This window comes from Fonsecaea monophora (assembly GCF_001642475.1).
Source record: "Fonsecaea monophora strain CBS 269.37 chromosome Unknown Scaff36, whole genome shotgun sequence".
NCBI lineage: Eukaryota > Fungi > Ascomycota > Eurotiomycetes > Chaetothyriales > Herpotrichiellaceae > Fonsecaea > Fonsecaea monophora.
In genome coordinates this window covers 76716-96053 of record NW_019173967.1, presented here as the reverse complement: position 1 = coordinate 96053, position 19338 = coordinate 76716, and the positions used below count along the sequence as shown (strand labels likewise).

At 53.3% G+C, this 19338-nt stretch overlaps 9 protein-coding genes across 9 annotated transcripts; 4 read left to right on the top strand and 5 right to left on the bottom strand.

The window, feature by feature from the left end:
- Positions 1-63: 63 nt before the first annotated feature.
- On the bottom strand, positions 64-1965 carry AYO21_05609 (hypothetical protein; the record flags this gene model as incomplete). Its single annotated transcript, XM_022655577.1, has 4 exons — positions 64-737; positions 805-1010; positions 1064-1517; positions 1575-1965. The coding sequence occupies 4 exons, from the start codon at positions 1963-1965 to the stop codon at positions 64-66; spliced, it is 1725 nt and encodes a 574-aa protein (XP_022512083.1).
- Positions 1966-2774: 809 nt separating this feature from the next.
- Positions 2775-4689, top strand: AYO21_05608 (hypothetical protein; the record flags this gene model as incomplete). The annotated part of the gene is made up of 6 exons (XM_022655576.1): positions 2775-2835; positions 2888-2970; positions 3024-3354; positions 3418-3961; positions 4031-4427; positions 4489-4689. The coding sequence occupies 6 exons, from the start codon at positions 2775-2777 to the stop codon at positions 4687-4689; spliced, it is 1617 nt and encodes a 538-aa protein (XP_022512082.1).
- A 521-nt stretch (positions 4690-5210) lies between these two features.
- On the bottom strand, positions 5211-6159 carry AYO21_05607 (hypothetical protein; the record flags this gene model as incomplete). Its single annotated transcript, XM_022655575.1, has 3 exons — positions 5211-5460; positions 5547-5990; positions 6065-6159. The coding sequence occupies 3 exons, from the start codon at positions 6157-6159 to the stop codon at positions 5211-5213; spliced, it is 789 nt and encodes a 262-aa protein (XP_022512081.1).
- Positions 6160-6930: 771 nt separating this feature from the next.
- On the top strand, positions 6931-9377 carry AYO21_05606 (hypothetical protein; the record flags this gene model as incomplete). Its single annotated transcript, XM_022655574.1, has 2 exons — positions 6931-6987; positions 7080-9377. 2 exons carry the CDS (start codon positions 6931-6933, stop codon positions 9375-9377), a joined length of 2355 nt encoding a protein of 784 aa, XP_022512080.1.
- Positions 9378-9490: 113 nt separating this feature from the next.
- Positions 9491-10474, bottom strand: AYO21_05605 (hypothetical protein; the record flags this gene model as incomplete). Its single annotated transcript, XM_022655573.1, has 4 exons — positions 9491-9675; positions 9755-9980; positions 10038-10374; positions 10443-10474. The coding sequence occupies 4 exons, from the start codon at positions 10472-10474 to the stop codon at positions 9491-9493; spliced, it is 780 nt and encodes a 259-aa protein (XP_022512079.1).
- Positions 10475-11336: 862 nt separating this feature from the next.
- Positions 11337-13208, top strand: AYO21_05604 (hypothetical protein; the record flags this gene model as incomplete). The annotated part of the gene is made up of 5 exons (XM_022655572.1): positions 11337-12101; positions 12164-12372; positions 12422-12863; positions 12953-13042; positions 13107-13208. The coding sequence occupies 5 exons, from the start codon at positions 11337-11339 to the stop codon at positions 13206-13208; spliced, it is 1608 nt and encodes a 535-aa protein (XP_022512078.1).
- Positions 13209-13732: 524 nt separating this feature from the next.
- On the bottom strand, positions 13733-15552 carry AYO21_05603 (hypothetical protein; the record flags this gene model as incomplete). The annotated part of the gene is made up of 5 exons (XM_022655571.1): positions 13733-14005; positions 14065-14505; positions 14566-15035; positions 15095-15284; positions 15334-15552. The coding sequence occupies 5 exons, from the start codon at positions 15550-15552 to the stop codon at positions 13733-13735; spliced, it is 1593 nt and encodes a 530-aa protein (XP_022512077.1).
- An 899-nt stretch (positions 15553-16451) lies between these two features.
- On the bottom strand, positions 16452-17219 carry AYO21_05602 (hypothetical protein; the record flags this gene model as incomplete). Its single annotated transcript, XM_022655570.1, has 2 exons — positions 16452-17079; positions 17167-17219. 2 exons carry the CDS (start codon positions 17217-17219, stop codon positions 16452-16454), a joined length of 681 nt encoding a protein of 226 aa, XP_022512076.1.
- A 599-nt stretch (positions 17220-17818) lies between these two features.
- AYO21_05601 (hypothetical protein) lies at positions 17819-18982 on the top strand (the record flags this gene model as incomplete). The annotated part of the gene is made up of 5 exons (XM_022655569.1): positions 17819-17885; positions 17954-18163; positions 18265-18451; positions 18498-18538; positions 18600-18982. The coding sequence occupies 5 exons, from the start codon at positions 17819-17821 to the stop codon at positions 18980-18982; spliced, it is 888 nt and encodes a 295-aa protein (XP_022512075.1).
- Positions 18983-19338: the final 356 nt, after the last annotated feature.

The window sequence follows — 19338 nt, the reverse complement described above, 5'->3', positions numbered from 1 at the left end:
GACATATCATTGCATACTTGTGTACTAAGTCCCTAGATACCATTTTGCCACAGCATTGCGGAGCTACATCCCCCCAATCTGCACTTTGCTCACCGGCTTCTCAATGACCTCCCACTGGTCCCAACGAATCTTGCTCAACATGCGCCGGAACTGCCACCACGTCCAGGGCATGGTGAAGGTATTCCACCCGTCATCGTTCTTGTAGTACGTGACACAGTCCGGACGGGCCCAGACAAACGTCCCCGTCTGCCTGCGCTGGACCTCGAGGTTGTATTCGTGCTCAAAATCTCGCCGTGGATGGATCGCCAGCTTGACGCCTCTCTTCTGCCTCAGGACCGCCTCCTTGACGACCTTGGCCGCGAACCGCGCTTGTCGCTCCCAGTTGTCCTGCTGCGAGGACCAGACGTGGGCCGAGTTCGGACCAAAGCAGTAGAACATGTTGGGGAATTGGCTGGTTGCCAGGCCGTAGAGAGCTTCGGGGTGTTCTTTCCACTTGACCTGGAGATCCAGCCCGTTCAGACCCGTCACCTTTTCGTGCTCGAGGAATTGGGCGACGTTGAAGCCGGTGCCGAAGATGATGATGTCGTACTCGCGCTCCGTCTCCTTGCCGGTCGACTTGTCCCTGGACAACACACCCTTTTCGGTGTACCGGACAAGATCTTCTCTCAACACCGTGCAGTTCTTTTTGGCTAGAGAGGAATAAAACTTGTCGAGGTGGAGCGGTCGTTTACAAAAAACTGTTCAAAAGATTTAGTACCTACTGAGCACGATCGGAGACGGCACAGGGGTACAAATATCACTTACACTTTGAATGAGGCCGGACCTTCTCCCGCAGTTCTGGGTCCGAAATCTGTGACTCCATGTACCTGATGGCTTCCTCGGTCATCTTGTCATTCATGGGGTCGCCGTCTGTGGCCATCGGGCGACATTCTCGCATCATCTCCAGGTTCATGTACGTCCTGACCACCCACGCAAACAGGGGTATCCATTTCAGGGCCCACCGGAAGAGACTATTGAGCACTCAGCACTTGTTCATGATGCGGGTAACTAGGGAAGAACATACCCTGAGTACGCAAAATCACCTCTTGCAACACAGACCGGCGGGGTCCGCATATACACAGTCAGATGCTCAGGTTTGTCGATGATCTCAGGCAGAAGTTGTGCTGCGCTCGGCCCACAGCCAATGATGGCCACCTTCTTGCCAGTGAGGTCGACGTCGTGCCTCCAGTGGGCTGTGTGCCAGGAGATGCCCTTGAAGTTCTCTCTGCCAGGAGTGTTGCCCCATTTCGGTCGATCAAGACTTCCAATGCATTGACAGACAAAATCGGCGATCCAATGCTCAGTCTGGCCAGTCCGTTTATTCGACACGGCCACATGCCACACCATCAAGTCCTCGTCCCACGCGCAGGATCTGACAAAGCTCTGGAACTGGGTGCACTTGTCAAGACCATATTGGAGGGCAAAGTTGGTATAATACTCCTCGATCTGTGCTCTTTCCGCGTAGAAGTGAGTGTAATCTGCGACACCGTTAGCATTCCCGACCCGGATTGATTAGTGAGAGAAGGTTAACTGACTTTTATTGATGTGATAAGAAGTCGTGTAGATCATTGCGGGAACGTCGCATGCACAGCCAGGGTACTTGTTCTTCTGCCAGACGCCGCCGTAGGCGTCGAGTGCATCCAGGATCTGGATGTCGCCATGTTTGACGTAGCCATCCTTCAGGAGGACGGTCGCTTGCTGAATTCCGTTGATGCCTGCCCCAACAATGATGACTTTCTTGCGACGGTTCAAGGGAACGGAACTCGCAGGGCCAAAGATTGCCTCGCCCTGCCCATCCTTCCCGAACCCGGTGAATTCGCCATACTCGTCACCTCCAACTGTGCCTTTGTCGAAAGTCTTGACGAGCTGTGGTGTCAGGTTTGGTGGCGTCTCGCCAGACCCGTTCTTGGAGTCGACCCCGATCATTATAGAAGCTGTGCTTCAGAGATTAACAGATTCTGGACTTCGCGGAGTGGTAACTCTCGTGTTCGATCTTGTCAACTGGAAACAGCCGCCCAATATTGGAATTCATCGAGACCTTGAGTCTGGTCTATACCTCGCAGGTGGCGACAAGGTCAACTGCTCATGTTCGGTCCGACAGGTGTGCTTTGTGTGGCAATCGTTGCGGGACAGGTAGACCACCGGGACGAATACTTGCCACCACTGGTGGTACCGACTCGAGGAAATGATGAAGTGACCGGTTGCTTCTGAGTCTAGTACCAGACGGGATATGGTCAAAGATGAGTCTAAAATACGGGTGTCATTGTTTGAGCCCAGGCCTATAGAGAAGGGAAGCCGTGTGTGGTCAACTCCGGACCCGATGCCACTTTGTCTCCGAGGAAATATTTCACTCGAACTTGTGGTCTTTGATTTCGTATAGCTTACTATTGACTGTGACCTCTCTCACTCTCTGTCGGACTTCTTGTGTTGGGCATGCTGGGGTAAGAAATCCCACAACCCGTCCCCGTGGGCATGGGACACTCCGGGGCTCACCCCTGACGGCGGACATCCGAGTAGATTGACGACTACCAATCTACCACGTTCTCGACTTCATGCGGAGACTTTGCGGAGGCCAGAACCATGTACCCCAGACCAGTATCTCGGGGGCCAGGAGCACTTCGGTGGAGGAGTGGAATACAAAATAACTCGGTGGCCTGTGACCCTCAGTCCACCGCCCCTCGAGTTCTTCAAATCACACAACGGTTGAGCATATTCGGGGTTAACTTCTGTCAAGGATGAAGCGTCTTGCTCTGCACGAGATTGAACACAGTCATGGCACTGTTCAACTGATATCAGGTGATTGTCACCGCCGCGTCCGAGTCTTTCGGTGCTGACTTGTGGGTTTCAGGGGCCACAGCCTTGCAGCACAAGAAGGGGACATCGATTGTGCTCGTCCCTCAACCGAGCCAGAATGACCCCAATGATCCATTGGTAAATATAATACTCTTGTTCTGGCCAATTTTAGACTTACTGACGCTTCTCAGAATTGGCCATTTACGAAACGTGTCACGGCCTTTTGGTCGGTGCTGTGGTTGTCCGGCCTGTGCAACTTCTGCATCACAGGACTGGCTCCAGGCTTTGGGCAAATCATCGCCGAATTCAATGTCACGCTGACACAGGTGACATGGTTGATCTCAGCTTGTCTCCTTGGGGAGTTCATGGGGTGCTACACGGTTGCTCCTTTCTCGACCCGCTATGGGAAACGCCCAATTTGGCTGCTCACCAGTGTCGTCTTCTTCGTGTGCAATATATGGGCATCCGTGGCAAAGTCATATCCTTCGCTGCTGCTGGCGAGATTCTTTGCGTCATGGGCAGGTGAGTTCAGCAGAGACCCTTCTCCATGTCTCTGGGACTCGAGCTGACTGAGGACTTGCGTAGCTGGCACCAGCGAGCCGTTGAGCGTCGATACCCTCCATGATCTCTTCTATCTGCATGAGAGAGGCACACAAGCTGGAGTCCAGACCATCTGGCTCAGCTGGGGCAGCTCTCTAGCACCTGTCATCTGCGGGTACCTTATCCAAGCCAAGGGCTGGCGCTGGTTCCACTGGCTCACCAGCATCATGGCCGGGGTCGACCTGATCTTGATCTTCCTCTTTGTCCCCGAAACACAATACCATCGAGATCTCCACAAGGCACTTGACTCGGTTGGCATTGAGGGGAACGAAGAGATGGAGCTAGACGCTCAGAAAGCATCTCCTTCCGGTCTGATGACCATGACCAAGAGTGAAGACGAGACGACGACTGAGATGGTCGAGACGCAGAATCCGGCACCAGAGAAGAGGACCTTTCTCCAAGAGCTGAAACCCTGGTCTCCGGTGCAGAAGGATGTCAATGTCGTGGCTTCCTTCTTACGGCCCTGGGCTACATGGTGTTATCCCAGTGTTTTATGGGGTGTCTTTTCATTCTCTATCCACGTTACGTGGTGAGTGCTCGCCTCTCACTGTAGACCTTGGGCAAGGTCCAACATACTGATCGCCGAATGATCTCACAGTGTCGTGGTCTTGATAACCATGATCCCCGTCTATTTCGGAGCTCCACCGTACAACTTCTCTATCGGCCAGCAGGGTCTCGTCTATCTGAGCTCGTGTATCGGCAACGCCTTTGGCTCCATCTTCTGTGGCTTCTTGAATGACAAGCTAAGCCAGTGGTCCACGAGACGCAACCACGGCGTCTTTGAGCCCGAGATGCGTTTACCCGTGACCGTTTTTCCTGCATTCCTCGTGCCAGCCGGGCTCTTGATGTTCGGAGTCGGTATCGAGCACGGCACGCACTGGATCGTCCCCGTCATCGGGGTCGGCCTCGTGGGGGTGGCTTTGACGGGGATAGGATCGGTCATTCAACCGTACCTGATGGACAGCTACACGCCCGTTCTGTTTGACTGCCTCGTGGTAAGTGGTCCCCCGATTGCCAATCTATTCGAACGGCAACGCGCTGACGAAGTAACTACAGACATTCAATGGATTCAAGAACTTAGTCTCATTTGCCGTGGGATTTGCAGTTGTTCCCTGGCTCCAGGCAAACGGATTAGTTGCCGTCTTCTGTATCCTTGCTGCATTGGTCTTTGTCATAGATGCCTCCGTCGTGGTCATCTACATGTATGGGAAGAGGTTGCGCCAGAGAGATTCTCGGCTCAAGGTGTTCCACTTCTAGAGAAGAGCATGAATATGGGGCTGGCTGTGTGTCAGGTACAGAACAAAGTCCTTGACCCAGGCATTTTGTTGGAAAATACATGTCAAGTTACTCAATACAACTGACCTGCGGTCATACTTACAATGTAATGTCTCTTCTGTCTCAAATGCCTTGAAGAGATAGATGTATCTTCATGTAGGTCTTTCAGTGGTTGATAGCTCGTGCTTGAAAGCTGGTGTCTGGTCAACCGAGTCATAATGTCAATGAGTTGCTATTCATATTATCTTTGGAGCGGCGACGGCTATCACGACTGACTCGACTCTAATCGACTCCCTTTCTAGAGTGAGAGAGACCCGCAGACATGGATGGAATACTTGGTGCGAACCTCTATCTATCATGTGCTTCAACAAGATATAATGTCTGCTGTAGATCCCTCACTGGAACGTTCTAGGCCCCCAAACAGCAGCTTTTAAAGATGGAGATTTGCGCAATATAGTTGTTACTTGTATTTGTACTTTGTACTTTGTACTTCTTCGTTGTGCCTAAGGCATCAAGAAACCCCCATTTACCGGAAGGCAAGCCCCGGTGATCCAGCCGCTCCGTTCCTCGCAGAGAAAAGCAATCGCATAGGCGATCTCCGACGGCTCGGCCATGCGTGGTCCCATGGGTGTCGCGTCGAGGAGAGGTTGGACGTTCTGCAGAAAGTCTGGGCCGGATTGCGTGAAGCCAGCCGTGTTTGTGGGCCCAGGTTCGACGGCGTTGACGGTACATTGATACTTTGGTCCCAATTCCCTACAATGTAATATTCTTAGTCGTGGTGTTGCGGGATACTTCTCCGTGGGCCGTGGAAGATGAAAGCAAGCGTGCGAGGAACTTACAAGGCCCAGCATCTCGTAAACGATTCAATCATGGCTTTCGTCCCACCGTATACCGTAGAGCCTCGAAATCCCTGACGCGCACCAACACTGCTCAGGTTGACGATCCGGCTATTGTGTGCGAGATGAGGTAACACGGCTTGAGTGAGCAGAAGCATTCCTCTGACGTTGAGGTCGACTTGTGTGTCCCATTGATCCACGGTAACATCTTCGAGCGGGCGCATGATTGCTATCCCTGCATTATTCACCAGGATGTCGATTGGTCGCCCAACCAAGCGAACTGTTTCGTCGACGAGCCGCCGGGGTCCATCCAGCGTCGACATGTCCGCCTCAATAGCTCGACATTGATCAGCGACCGTGGCGCCACTCGATTTGATATCTTCCAGGACTTTGTCTGCGTCAGCTTTCTGAGACGGCCAGGGATAATTGACGATGACGAGAGCCCCCCTATAGGCACCGTGTATAGAGAGAAAAATCAATTAGTTGGCCTGAAACGACACCTAGGTTGGTTTACTGCTTACCTCGCTGCCAACTCGAGGCAAGTAGCTGCCCCAATCCCTTTGGCACTGCCACTTACAATAGCAACCTTGCCTTTCATTGTCTGTTCACCCGTCATTTCGAGAAACTAGGATGAAAGCCGTTCTGAGGTACAGAGGATACTCTCTTAGAGAATACCTATCGTTGCACCCGCTCGACCCAACATGCCATGTTGGTGGCGACCGAGCAACCGTGTACCCTGTTGTGCTGGGTTCTTCCGTCGTGACAAACCCGGCCAACACGGTGTCAAGCATACTCCGTAACTACCTCGTCCTCATCGTAGAGTATTCATGCTTGGCCCCTGGGTGGCCCCCATCTTTACCGAACGAGTGACTAAGTCGCACTCTTAGTCTCCGGAGTTCGGGTAGACCACATTCAACCCCGTAGCGCGAGACTAAAGTGAAGATAGTGGATAATGATAGGCATGGCAAGGCCCTTCTCCAGCCTGGCCAAGCAGGCCACGGCAATCTGGCGACCCCAAGGTTGGGAACACGGGGCAGAAGGGAAGTAACGAGCTCCTCAATGATGAGTTTTCTCTCCCTTCAATCGGCCTGGTTCCCCTGGGGTCTCCGTATTCGTTTATTCGTCTATTTCGTGGGGTAAAATTTCGAAGTGCTTGGCGAGGCTGCATCGTGTGTGGCTATGCAAATATAGAAGGAGCGACCCCGCAACATCCCGTAATGTGCTGGTAAGCACGAGCATCACAGGTGGTGCAGGTGCGGAAGAGGTTGACAAACGCTCTGGTTCCTCTTTGATCCATGGTTCCACCAAGATTCAGGTCTTGTCATCCTCTTACTGAAGCTCCCATCCTCCTCAATTCAACTCACTGCAAGAATGCATTTCACCCAGGATGCCACCTGGAGGGATGCGAGGTATCATTGCGCCATCTGTTCGCGCCCTTTCGACCGTAAAGACACATTGGCAAGGCACATGCGTGTCCATGACAAGCATCGCCCAGCGCCCAAGACGAGAAGAAAAGCCTGTCTGTCTTGCTCTCAGTCCAAGACTCGATGCAACGGCGAACGACCATCGTGTGCGTCGTGCGCGCGTCGAAGCTTAACCTGCGTCTACGGCGACTTGGGTCAGAATCAGGAGAAACCAAGCGCTTCGCGGCCAAGAGATGAGAGTAATGCGACCTACGACCAGCAGTCTGATATCTCTCGTGATTTGGGAGATGCCTCAGGGAACGACTTGCTCTCACCATTGAGCGGACACCAGGCCATCGAACGTGGCACGGATGAAGTTTCCATGGTCAATCTTGACAGTCACAACGGGACTCGGTATCGCAGTGCCGAGTCCAGCATCGGTCCCACTGGCCCGTCTCAAAGCGTGTATGCCACATTCGATGACATGGACTTCACTTCTAACCTTGACTGGATCCTCAAGGACGCGAACGGCGAAGAGTTACTCGGTCCAACAGATTTCTTCGGCTTCCCTGAGTGTTCTGATGGCCAGCTCTCTCAAATTCTATCCCTATCAGCCGCGCCAACTGCGATGGTATCAGCGAAGCATTCTGATGTGGGAGATCAGAATGATGACGAGAACGTGAATGGACATGACTCTGACACCTCTAGTGCTTTAGGTGGTCTCCTGACTCCTCAGCCTCAGGAGATGGGAGACTCTGGAGACCCGTGGCCGCTCGACACTCCCCGGCCAACACAAAGCCACATGGCACTGCCAGCTCTGGGTAGCGACGGCCAGGATTTTCACGCCTATGCCAGATTCTTCTCGGTAATGCCCGTCAGTGATCGCACATGGCACGCGCTTCGGAAATGCCTCCTCCTCCCCTTTGAACACAACTCAATACAGTCATTGAACTTGGATCAATTCCCCTGCAGGGAGAAGCTGGACCACTGCATTGACTTATACTTTGCTTACTTTCACCCAACGCTTGACTTGATTCACCAACCGACCTTTGACCCTGGCCGAGACCTGGTGCTGACCTTGGCCATGATCAGTATTGGGGCCTGCTACTCAGACCTCCCCGGAGCCAAGGCATTCTCCATAGTCCTGTCCGAGCTAGTTAGAAGGCTGCTCATCTTCATGGCTGAACAAGACCGCCGCTTCGTCCGGACGGGGCCATATCTCACCGCCCAACTCCTGCAGGGCACTCACGGGTACTGCACGGGTAGTGAGCGCCTGTTTGAGCTGAGCGAGTCTGGTCGCAGCACATTGCTGCATCAAGCGAGATGTATGGGTCTGTTCCGCTTCGAGACATCGTCATTGACCCAGACGGACCTGAGCCTGGAAGACATGTGGCGTCACTGGATCGAAACCGAGAAGCTGCGTCGTCTGGGATGGGTACTATACATGTACGATGCCTCGGTCGCCTATTTGCTGAACAACAGACCCTTCCTGAGTATTGGAGACATTAAGCTCAACCTTCCTGCCTCAGCAGAGGAGTGGGCAGCAGAGACGGCGCAGGCTTGGGCAGCTCTTCACCCGTCAAGGACGTATCCCGCGAATCCACCTTTGGGGCCAACGATCAGAACGCTTTTTGACGGGACACCTAATGCTGTGGAGAACATCACCGACGAAGGACACCGATTTATCGTTGTTCTGACTCTTGTGAGGATGCTGTGGTCGCTGAAAGAGAACCGGTCATCGCCTCTCAACGACCTTATCATGCCCGCGCCTTTCGACGACGGTCGAACAGATCTCCTGCGGGCTTTAGACGTCATGTCCGTTTCGATTGTGGCCTTGTCCAAGACCCATACCAAAACGGAGATATTTCGTCTCGTTCATCGCATGCGGTTGATCCATGTGGCTCATATCTACGGCGCGGGCGATTTGATGAACTGGCTGTACCCGTATCTCCGCCATGGACCCGAGGCTGAGAATGCCGCAGTGCGGATGAGGCGCTGGGGTAGCGAAGATCCCCAGAGGTTGCGAGAAGTGGCATATCACAGCGCACAGGTCCTGGGCCTGATCAGGAACTTCCCCAACTCGATGCCTTTGGAGCCCTATCTGATTTTCCACGCCGGCGTCGTCCTCTCGTGCGTTGCTCCTCTGCTGCCTCCGAGTCCCTGTTCGACCCAAAATCCGCCACTTCAGCTTGACCAGCTCGACCCGGGAGACAACAGCGTTTCCAAGAGGCATTTCTACTGGATCAAAAACGGTGGCAACCCATGCATCAGCGTCTTTGGCGTGCGCTCGCTTTGCTGCCCAGCCGGTCGCCAGGCAGTTCTCGACCAGACGGCCGCGTTGCTGAAACGGCAGAAGGTCTGGGGCATCGCACATAATCTAGAAAAAGTGGTTCTCTCACTACGAAGTCGAGAACAAGATGCAGTATTATGAGACGACGTCGACCCGAGACAAGTTATTCAGCTTGTGCTTTATTCCAGGGACCTCCGTAGGACGAAATGGAATCAAATCGACGCGTGCCTGATTTCTCGGAGGCTATGCTGTATTCAAAAAGCTACAGTGGTTACCCTCTCATCATCCCATGCGACCACTTGACCATTGAGGTCCTTGGGAATCCCACTAACTGCCAACCTCGCGAACGAACTCGCAGGGGCCTCTGGGCGGAGTAACTCCCCATTGGCATGAAGCGACGTTAACCAATTATACTGCTCCGCCGGCATATGGGTTTTGTCTAGACAAACGTATGTATGAGCGGGCGCGCAACACTGGCCATGGAGGGCAGATCATCTCATCGCTACAGGAAAACTTACGTTCTTGTCGCACCTCTGCCTGCATCCCCGAATCGACAATACCTGGAGTCATGCACAGGAATTTCACTTGTTCCTCTTCCTTTGCCAGCCCGGCGCAAAGAGAGTTCATGGCTGCTTTTGAGCAGGCGTAGGCCGCCCAGGCGTGATACGGCTGGAGCGAGACACCCGACGAGGTCATGAGCAGATGGCCGTTGGTCTGGCGCAGATACGGCAACGAGAGTTGGATCTGGAAACAGGGTCAGTCACCTTCGTATGACTGCTGGCTGGCTGACTATTTACTCACTGCATGGACCAACCCGAAGAAATTCACATCAAACAGTCTCTTCCACTCCTCGACTGCTGTGTCTGCGATGGGCCCAACAGGACGCAAAATTGCCGCGTTCAAAATGACCGCATCGATCTTTTCTCCTTGGCGAACTGCGGTGTCAATGGCCGATACATTTGTAGATCGACTGGACACATCTCCTTGCACCACTGCAAGACGGTCTGGATGCGATACTGCTAGTGTTTCGAGCTCTGATGTCTTAACATCCACCCCAACGACGAGGGAGACCGTTGCCTGTGCCAACAGAATCTTCGTTATGGCGAGACCGATCCCAGCTCCTGCGCCAGTAACGATTCTAGATTACTGTGTGAGATACGGAGTGTGATGGAAAGAGAGGTTTTGGAGAGATGTGGACTGAATTACATTACTTTGCCTCTGATGTTGTTCGAGCCCATGGTATTGGTTGGTATATGTAAGAGAGTAACAGAGATTTGAGTGTTTGGACCAACTCAGAAGTGGGAATTGAATTTTATTTCGCGCTTCATATATCTCTCGGGACATGTGGTCTCGCCCGCGTACCCAACGATTGACACTCCAGGCGATTCCACCGAGTAAAGTCTCCTTGCCTTACAATGCCAATTTCCATCAACATGGCTGGTTCGAGCTTGAAGTTGAAGCGACGGTTCACTCATCTCCACGAAATCACCACCGCAACCTCCGCAACCTCCGCGACTCCAAGCCAATAGATGATGACAGGGAGCGCCACCTCGCACCATACGGCAATACCAGAAAACTATGCTCCCTAGGTACGTAGCTCCAGCTGGTCGAGACTCGATTCGGGGGCAACTCGTCAACAGGCATCATGGCTATTCGCGGCACGGAGCAGTTTACGTATACGTCTAATCGCATGTAGCCACTAGCCTCACCACTACGGTGAACACGAACGAACCATCCGGACTTCGGAGTGGATCTGCAACAAACCATCCCCGGAAATGGGAAGAGGAAGCTTGGGTAGTGACTTGCGGGAGAGGATGCGCCATACACCATGCTCCAGAAACCAGAACGCGGGGAGACCACAAAGTAGGTGGCAAGGGGGACGGCAGATGGCAAGGAGAACGGGACACCCCAGAGCCAATCGGTCCAGTTTGAGACATGCTGGACTCTGGACTCTATACTCCGATCCGAACTCGGGTGTAACAATGGGTGGCACTCGTGATAAGAAGAGATCCTGCTTGCATTAGAGCAGAGAGCCTGTCAGTGGCTGGGCAGAGCAAGACCTTTGGCACACACACACACACACACACACACGCACACACGATGGCTTCGACTGACAAGCTCATTGAGAGAGAGATTGCTGCTGCTGCAATGGGCGTCTTCCACCGCTATGATGGCGGTATCCGGATTCAGATCTATATCCCCTCCCTGAGCAGACACATCCAGCCTCGCAATATCGTCCTGATCGCAGTCCTGCTCCTCGCCATCACCTGGATCGCACGCAGAATCTTCAGACGCGATCTCCGCTCGATCCCAGGGCCGTTTCTCGCCTCATTATCGAATTTCTACCGACTGGCCATGGTCCTTCGAGGTCAAAGCCAGTGGGAAACGATTGCCCTACACAAAAAGCACGGCCACTACCTACGATTAGGTCCCAACTTCGTGTCGGTCAGCGATCCAGAGGCCTTGCCCATCATCTACGGGATCGCGAAGGGCTTTCGCAAGTCCGACTTCTACACGGCGCTGGACCCGGTGTCGAATGGACGTCTCATGCAGAGCATGTTCGCGACGCAGAGCGACGAGTGGCACCGCATCCAAAGAAAGCCCATCGCCCACGCCTACGCCATGTCGACGTTGGTTTCGTACGAGCCGCTGGTCGACTCAACCACAGGGATCCTGATTGATGTGGTCGGCAAGAGATTCGCCGCCACGGGCCAGACGTGCAACCTGGCACAGTGGCTGCAGTGGTATGCCTTTGACGTGATGGGCGAGATCACCTTTTCGGAGAGATTTGGATTCCTGGAACAAGGACGCGATATTGGAGATATTTGCCTGGGTATACATCATCATTTCACATACGGGGCTCCAGTAAGTTGCTCTGAAGCATCACCCCTTTCTCATTCCAACAGAAGTCCTAAAGACCCGTGCAGGTCGGCCAGATCCCTTGGATAGACGTCTTCCTGAGACGGAATCCGCTGCGGCCGAAACGAGAAGTCTCAGATCCAATGGTGGCGTTCACCGCCGACGCAATTGGCAAGCGATTGCAGTCGTCAAACGACGTGGAACAATATCACGACTTTTTATCACGGTTCCTGAACGCAGATGTTGGCCCGGACAGTGACAAAGACGCCCATTTCCGGTAACTACCAAAGTCCATAACGATCAATCAGGGTGCTGACCGTGACCAGGAACGTGTTGAGCTGGTCCGTCAACAACGTCGGTGCGGGCTCTGACACCACGGGCATCAGTCTCACGGCTGTCTTCTATTACCTTCTCACAAATCCGCACAGTTTCCAAGTCCTCCTTGAGGAGTTACGCTCGACGAGATTCGCCAGTCACAAGGCGGTGAGTTGGAAAGAGGCGCAGAGCATGCCGTACCTCCAAGCCTGTATCAAGGAGGCACTGCGGCTGCATCCCGCTGTCGGCATGCCTCTGGAGAGAGTGGTCCCCGAGGGAGGAGTGTCTCTTGGTGGATACTGGCTCAAGGGTGGAACAATCGTTGGAGTCAATGCCTGGGTGGTGCACCGAAACAAGGATGTATTCGGACCGGACGCTGAGGTTTGGAATCCCGAACGGTGGATCAAGGCTGATACAGAGCAACTGAAAGCGATGGAGAGGGCGACACTCACGGTGAGTTAGCGGGGTCCCCTTTACTCCCTGGACTCCCTCTCGATAGAACGGACTAATAACTGACTCTCTGCACCATATCATCTCTACAGTTTGGATCCGGCTCTCGCACATGTCTGGGCAAGAACATTTCCCTGCTCGAGATGTCCAAGCTCGTGCCCCAACTGTTGCGATCATACGAGGTACGTCCAAACAGAGCGTGTACTTGACATCGAGGACAAGGAAGGAGCGTCTAATACCGCGCAGATGACCCTCGCAACGCCCGGAGAAGAATGGAAGACGCAGAACTTCTGGTTCGTCAAGCCAGACGCTCTGAATGTCAGGTTCAAGGCTATCCAACACGACTAGAAACTAAAGAGGAAGAGGAGAAATATGTTTGCATAGAGAAGCAAGGGAGATTGAGAGATGGTATGTCGGCTGTCCTGCAGAGTCACTATCATCGACTTGCAAGGAAGGATATCCAGATTTAATAGGACATTTCTCGTGTGTAAGAGCTAGGCAGGCCACTGCTGGTATTGATGGAAGGCCTTGTGGTCAATTTGCCGGGAGTAGTAGTTGCGATAGAAGACTTCATGACACGAAGAGATGTAGTCTATTTGTGGCGCCTTAGGAGGAACCATTTGTGTTGTTCCGTTTAGATGCCTCCTTGTAAATCTCTCCGTCCCTTCACGACAGTTTCAGTCCATCTCAATACGTTTATCAGAGTAGAATGTAAGCCGCCCTGCACCATGTCTCCTTTTACATTTGTACACAAACCCTCCCTTCACTCAGCTTGTCATTGCTACGCTACAGGTACCCGCGAGAAGATATCTTGTTCCTGACTCCTCGATCCCATGTAGCTGAACAAATAGCAGACTCCCCGCCGCCTCCCATCACACTCCCGCAGCCACCTCTTTGTGTTCAGATCGTCTCTCCTTCTCATCCTCCAGCTGCCTGATCTTCGTCTGACCGACCTCTGCAATGTCGTCCTGATGGTGCACGGTGATTTCGTGGGTGGTGTGGTCGATGTAGATGTCTTTGGCCTTGATGGCGACCTCGTCCGTCAAGCCGAACACCGTGGCCGTTTCTTCGAGGGGGATAGAGCTTGTCTCTGGGAGGAAGAAGTACAGGAAAACAACACCGCATGCCGTGGTGATGATGAACAACTATTCAGAACGGTTAGTCTTTGAGCTTGACAATGCTGTTGCCGAGGAGGTATACTTACCAGGAAGAACTTCCAACCAACGTTTCGGAAGGCCGTAGGTGCCGTCGTCAAAAGGACAATGTTGGTCAAGGTACACGCACCAATGGCTAGGGCCACCCCCTTGGAGCGCAGGTGGTTGGGGAAGAGCTCGCTGGACACGACGAAGAGACACACGTCGACGCTGAAGCAGTAGCAGGACTCAAACAGGTACAGGGCCGCAACGCCGACGGCGAGCCCGGCCTTGTTCGTCCCTTCTTGGGCAAAGCAGGCCACCATGGCAGCCTCGAGGGAGATCATGCACGCGCAGCCTGCCAAACCGCTGATCAGGATCAAACGACGTCCCAGTCCATCGACGAGCAGCGACCCAATGATGCTGAAGATGATTGCCGTCGTGATGTAGCCGCACTGGAATCTGACTTGGTCAAACGGACCATATCCTAGAGCGCCGTACAAGCTTGGACCCTGTCACAAACGATATCAGCCCTGAACACACACTCAAGTGGCCGAGTCAAGGAGTCATACATAGTTATTGACGACAAGATTTCCCGACGTCTGTGCCAGGAAGCCAAGAATGAGCACCAATCCCCCTCGTCGCCGGTGTGTTTTGTGTTTGAGAAATCCGACCCAGGAAGCATCGAGGGTGCAGTCGAGCTCGGCCTGTTGTTGCATCTGGAAAAACTCTGCCCGAGCGTCGTCTTCATGGCCCGGTGCTGCATGCTGCTTCAAGACAACGGCGAGGGCTTCTTCGGATCGGTCTTTCATCAACAGGTATCTTGGCGACTCTGGGATGATAAGCAACGCAGGGAGCAGGATCAGTGGCCAGGCAGCGCCGAGCGCGAGCGGGAGACGCCACTGGATGGTTTCTCCCAGATTGAAGAATGCAGCGCCGAAATACGCAGCTACGGCGTATCCAACTGCTACCCAAACGCCAGTGATGCCCACGGTCAGGCCGCGAGTCTTTGTCGGAGCCAGTTCAGCAACGTAGACAGGCGCTGTTGCGAGGTGTCAGTATCAAGGTCGTGCTCATTGAACAGCAGGGGGTGACACGTACTGATAGACATCTCCATGAAGGCAGCAGCACCCACAAAGAACCTCAGTGCTATAAACATACCAACGTTCTGCGAGGCTGCAGTGATGGCTTGGAATATGGCGCACAATGCTGCCACGATGATGGCGGTTCTCTTCCGTCCGAAACGATCAAGCAGCCAGCTGCCGATGAGCACGCCAACGAACCCGCCAGCCTAGTGATGGTTGAGTAAAATGGCTTTTGGGCGAAGTGTGCCTACTTACCTGGAATATGCCCGTCGAGGCACCGATCAAGGCTTCAGAATTGTCAGTGGGATTACCATCCCTGTCGACCAACCCCATGTACACGACGAAGCCTGGGTCGGCCAAGGTGGTGCCAATGACCCCTGAGAGGTAGCCATTCACAAACATGCCAAAGCTCAAGGCCATACATGTCCAGAAGTTGAGCCAATTGAAGGGGACTTTGATGCCCTGCGAGTCCATGGTTGAGGACATTGTCTTGCACAGTGGTATAATGAAGACGAGCTCTGTCGATTTACCAACCAATATGCCTTGCGACTTCAGCATCTTGAGTCTCGACTGTTCATATATACACCCTTTACAATTTCGCTCCAGATGAACACCTCGGATGACGGCCTCGAGAACGACCGTGGCATGGCCGGGCAGTACGAGGTCAGTACGCCAGGTGTGAAGCTATAGTTCATCGCTGGGATATCACCTTACCACACCAGGCTGGCTAAGTGTCTTTCTTAGCGGTCGAGAGACAAGACAACTTTCCCGGGGATCTGGGGTCGTGGGGAACACGGTCCCAGCTCTCCAGACACGTGGAGTATTCCTGGGAGTTACGTACGTAAGGCAGAATGATTTATGATGATTGGACACTCTGATAGTGTTAGCATCCAAAAGGGGTTGTCGATGGTTGTTGATCCAGGCCTGCTGAGCACCGTGCTTTGCCGTGATCGAAGACTATCCAGACTACCATCCTAATGCGGCCAGCCACAAAACCCCCAAGGAACACCAGGCCAGAAAGATCAATGGCGACTTCGCCAGTCAAAGCAGTTCACGCTTCCCCACCAGATCGAAACGCGGAGGGAGGAAAAGCTTGACTCTTGCGGCCGTACCTGTCGGACTCGGACTGGCCACACACCACTCCGAACTCCGTATATAGAGATCCTAAATCTACCTCCAATGTGTCACAGAAACTATTCGATCGCAGCTATGCTAGAGCGGTGCTGGATCCTGATGGCAATAGTGACGAGATAGTTAAGTGGTATTCAGTAGCTCTGAAGCTGTAGAAGTCGATACATCAATGCAATGCAATCTAATGGAAGTTATGCCTAGTCCATAGCCATGCGTATATGGAATGAATGACTCCTGCGCATCTATCCCAGAAGCTTCTTCCTCCGTTCTTCCAGCAGATCCAAAACTCCTCGCACCGCGGGCCTCGCGACAAGCTTCTCCAGCCACGCGTTATACGCACTGTACTGGGACATTGGGATCTTCTTGTCCTTGTCCAGCCAGGGCACGAGGACCGCCCAGGTCACAAAGCTCAGGTCGGCGTAGGTGCACTTGTCGCCGACGAGGAAGGCGTGCGTGCGCAGCCAGCCGTCCAGCACGGCGATGACCCGCTCGACCTCCCTGAGGTAGCGATCCTGCGCGCTCGGCAGCGTCTCGTGGTGGTAGTGCGTGAACCAGGCGCACTGGCCGTAGTAGGGGCCCTGGCCCGACACCTGGAAGTGCAGCCACTGGGTGAGCAGGAACTTCTCGGGCGAAGAGTGATACGTGATTTTTCCAGAAGTGTCGTACGTCTCGACGAGGTACTGGATGATGGCGCCCGACTCCCAGAGCGTCAAACCGTCGCCATCGTTAGTATTCGGGTCCGTCAGCGCCGGCACCCGCCCGTTGGGGTTGAGGTCGGTAAAGGGCTTCTTCTTCACGTCCGTCACGTCCAGAAGCTCCGTCTCGTATGGTAATCCCAACTCCTCGAGGATGATGGCGACTTTGTAGGGACTTTTTTTTTTTTTCCATTGCCTGTCAGCAAACAAAACGCCGGACAGGTGTTGTTGTTGTTCGATATGGGTGGGAAAGTCGACTTACTTCGGGCCACCGGCCGTGGAGTACAGTTTGAGCTTCTTCAATGGCGTCGGCATTGCTGTTATGGCGGTCTGGTGACAGTGACAGTAACAACGTCGGCGTGTTCTTGTCCTTTTGCGTGAATTTTGAGGCCGCTTCGGATTTATACTGAGGGGATCATCGATGGCAGTGTCAGTCTCTCTCCATGCCATGCGGACATCATCATCAAACGCAAAGGGAGACACCGCACCGAGTGTGACCCTCTCTCCACTGACAACGAAACTGACAAATGTCCCAATCCTCCAGGTGGTCCCTCTAAAGTCCTTTCGTACGTAACTCTTGATTCCACGGTTAGTTTGTTGGTAACGAAATCTCTGCACAGTGGGTGTCACATTAAAAAAAAACCGGTTGCATAAACAAGGCGGCACAAGTCGGCAAAGGCCCTTTGGCCGGTTTCGAGACACTAACGGTAATAGCCGGTGACCTACATGGGCCCCGGGTCTATGGAAAAGGAGTCGCAGTGAAGCCATGGAAATGTAAACGGTTATACTGCAAGTCACGTTGGCAAGTCTGTTCAAATATATATCAAACGAGCCCAAAAAATACCCATTAAAGGGGTTGCCAGAGTATCTCATTGTACAGTTTGCGCGAATAGTTACAAAAATTCCAACTCCCAATGTCTACATTCCAGATCGACGAAAATCAATTGAAGGCGCTCAAGGGAAAAGTTGCCGTCTTGACAGGTATAAAGCTCCAGGCTAGGGCTTAGTCACATACATTACCTGGAATGCTCACCGTTGACCATGTATAGGTTCTTCATCGGGAATTGGCCTGGAGACACTCAAGCTCTTTGTGGAGAATGGCGCGACGGTGGTGAATGCGGATCTCAAGCCGCCCGCCGACGAATACCCCAACACGACGTTCATCAAGACTGATGTCACCAAGTGGGAGGACCTCCGGAATCTGTTCCAGGAGACTGTGAAGAGGTTTGGCCGTGTGGATGTCACATTTGCGAATGCTGGTGAGCCCTATCAGAGTCCTCGAGGCTTGATGCGGGGACGCAGTGGGCAAGACAAGCCCAGGTGAAGTGGACGAAAAGGCAACTGACATGTCATTATATAGGAGTCGCCACAATCGCAGATTATTTCGACCTTCAAGTGGATGACCTGGGGCAACCGAAGGAGCCATCTCGGCTGTGCTATGAAATCAATGTGATTGGGTTGATCAACACCGTCACTCTGGCCATATGGCACATGGCACGGCAAGAAACTGGCGGGAGCATCATCCTCACAGCCTCGGCGACAAGCAAGTGCCAACACTCTCCTGATATAACAGCGGCTCCGGGGGGCTAACAGTGAATTGACAGGTTACATGACCTTTGGAGCGACCGACTATAGTAAGTCCATGCAAACTATGCCTCCATCATCAGGATGCCAGGCTGACCTCGATTTCCCCAGCGACTTCCAAACACAGCGTGCTGGGATTCCAAAGAGGCGTCCTCCCCCAGCTCCGCGTACGCAAGCTGGACAAGATCCGCCTCAACAGCATCGCTCCGAACTGGACGCGGACCAATCTCCTCGATGCCCAGTGGCTGGAGAGCATCGGTGTCAAATTCCAGGACCCGAGCGCCGTGGCGCGGGCGGTGGGCTTGCTCGCCGCGGACGAAGCCCGCAACGGCCAGGTGATATACATAGAGAACGGGAACTATCGGGAGATTGAGAAGGATGCGTTGGCGTGCAGTTTTCAGCTGTGCAATACCCTGGCCGAGGGAAATAGCCACGCACAGGACGACGAGGTCTTTGAGGAGATCTTCAAGAATGGGCAGGGGAGGAAGATATAAAATAAACGAGGTGAAGGGACAGTGTAGCCGGACAGAATGCACAGTCTAAAGCAGGATATAATGCCTAAATGGAAGAGTGAAAGCCCCGCCAGAACCAAGTTTCGCGAGGCTGAGGCTTTCTAAGGCTGAGGTTTCGCACAAGGCGGCAACAGTCATCCCCCCTCCCAAAAAGGGCTTAGCTTGACATACCAACGACACAAGGCTGACAGGTATGCATAGATGTCAGTGTGTAAAGGACGTGTGCGTCAGTAAATGTAGTGAGCGTTGTCCGACTGCGTAACAATCTTTGTCTCATACCAAGAATCCAATTCTTTCGAGCATCTTCGGACAATTTCGCTATAACAGGACGACATGAT